The sequence below is a fragment of the Gekko japonicus genome, unplaced genomic scaffold, assembly GCF_001447785.1.
Source record: "Gekko japonicus isolate JY-2015 unplaced genomic scaffold, Gekko_japonicus_V1.1 scaffold1933, whole genome shotgun sequence".
Classification (NCBI taxonomy): Eukaryota; Metazoa; Chordata; class Lepidosauria; order Squamata; family Gekkonidae; genus Gekko; species Gekko japonicus.
Window position 1 is genome coordinate 279,965 of NW_015170340.1, and position 2,247 is coordinate 282,211.

The window sequence follows — 2,247 nt, forward strand, 5'->3', positions numbered from 1 at the left end:
CAAGCCACAATCAGAGTTGCCCCGCCCCCCCCCCCCCCCCAGGCAGTCCCCCCCCAGGCAGTCTCCTGTTCCCTCCCTTGCACTAGTTGCTTGTGGGCCGCATAAGAGCCCTGGACGAGCCAGTTCTGGCTCCCGGACCTTATGTTTGATACCCCTGAATTAGAGAGTCTGCAGATTTCCTTACCCACCGGCTTTGATACTTGGCATGCTAAACCAATAAACCTCTGTGGTGTCAGCCTTGGGTGGCCCCACGAGAGACAGGGGCTGATTTTTTTCCCAGATTGGTGGCGGCAAAAGGAAAAAAGAAGGGAAGAATCACTATTGTGATTGTCTTCCCCACATGGTGACCGTGTTCACAAAAGTTGCTGAACCCTGCCCTGCAGTCTGGTGCACTCTGGTGATCTCTCTTTTTGGGAAGCTTTTCTGCCCTTATTGATCTCCCTTTGAGGAAAGCTTGATACGACTCCCAAGAATATAGTCTGAAAATCATTGTTATATAGTCATGTACTTAAAAGCTGTTACTTCTACATGACTAAGACTGACAAACTGAGTATTGGCTAAGCTTTTGTCTGACATTTTCGTTTTTGGAGGTGGTGTTTGGTCTTCAGTTGGAAAGTGTTAACCCATCATGTGTATTAATAATTGATATGCTTTTATTAGTCTGATACGTGAAAAAAAAATTTAACCCGAATATATTTTAATATGTGTACACCTTAATAAATTTTGTATTTTTATAATATATATGGTCAGCTTAACCCTTCTGGTTCGCAGTGTTATCTTGGGTTGAGTTTTTCCCTTCTCTCCCCCCCCCCTTTTTTCCGGTGTTTTGTATGGATCTGAAGGAACATCTGGCTTTTTTCCATATGTAGGGGCCCCCCCCCCCCCCCCCCCCCCCCCGGTACTTCATCGTGTTTCTTGTCTATGGGTCTCCTTACTTCTCTTATGCTCATTTCATCATTCTTTGTTTCTTCCAGCAGTCAATGTGCAACTGAATGAAAGTGAAGGAAATCATCTGCTAGAAAGACCAGAGCAAGTGATATTCAGCAGGGAATCATTGGAAGAAGATGCTGATACACCTGTAGATCAGCATGTAACTCATCCTGGGGAAATAACGAGAAGAGCCCTTCTTTATGTGGAAGGACCTGATTGTGCAAGAAGCTTCCACGAGAGCTTTGGCAGCTTGAATTGTCAGCAGGTAGACCTGGGAGACAACTTGTACAAGTGTTCTTTTTGCGGGGAAGTTTTCAAACAGCGATCCTACCTCATCAGACACGAGAGGACTCACACGGGAGAAAAACCCTACAAATGTTCAGTGTGCGGGAAGAGCTTCAGCCAGAGATCTCACATCATTACACATGAGAGAACCCATACGGGAGAGAAACCGTACAGGTGTTCAGACTGTGGGAAAAGCTTCAACCGCAGGGCGAACCTCATGGCCCACGAGAGAACCCACACAGGGGAGAAACCATACGAATGTTCAGACTGTGGCAAATGCTTCAGCCAGAGCTCATGGCTGATGGCGCATAAAATAATCCACACCGGCGAGAAGCCCTACAAGTGCCAGGACTGTGGGAAGTGTTTCAATCACCGGTCGAGCCTCATTAAACACGAGCGGTCCCATTCGGAAGAGAAACCTTACGCTTGCTCGGACTGTGGGAAGTCTTTCAACGAGAGCTCCAAGCTTATCAAGCATCAAAGGATTCACACAGGAGAAAAACCATATAAATGTCTCCAGTGTGGAAAAAGCTTCTGCTTTAGGTCCAGCCTGAGTCAACACGAGAGAACACACACGGGGGAGAAGCCGTATGAATGCTGTGACTGCGGGAGAAGCTTCAGGCAGAAGTCACACCTCATCAGGCACGAGAGGATGCATACTGGTGAAAAACCCTACAACTGCTTGGACTGCCCGAAAAGCTTCAGCCGCAGCTCAGCTCTCGTTGAACACAAAAGGATTCACACAGGAGAGAGGCCGTACATGTGCTCGCACTGCGGGAAGAGTTTCAACCAACGCTCGTACAGTCTCATCCACGAGAGAAGCCACACAGGGGAGAAGCCATATAAATGCTTAGACTGCGGGAAAAGCTTCAACCAGAGATCGCACCTTGGGATACATGAGCAGACCAATCCCAGCGAAACACCTTAACATTCCCTTTTTTGTTCTGAAAATTTGTCAGATGAGAGCTCTGAACTTTAACAGAAGCTACAGCACAGACACGAACCAGAAACAAAGAGTGGGAAAGGTTTAGA

The 2,247-nt window shown here is 47.3% G+C and overlaps 1 protein-coding gene across 1 annotated transcript in view; it reads left to right on the top strand.

Annotated features, from left to right (window-relative positions):
• LOC107116277 (zinc finger protein 850-like) overlaps positions 1–2,247 on the top strand; it is a 48,385-nt gene extending 46,138 nt beyond the window's left edge. The window contains exon 4 of the mRNA XM_015418174.1: positions 1,314–2,247. Coding sequence (XP_015273660.1) covers positions 1,314–2,143 — 830 coding nt within the window. The 3' untranslated portion in view covers positions 2,144–2,247. The remainder of the gene's footprint in view (positions 1–1,313) is intronic.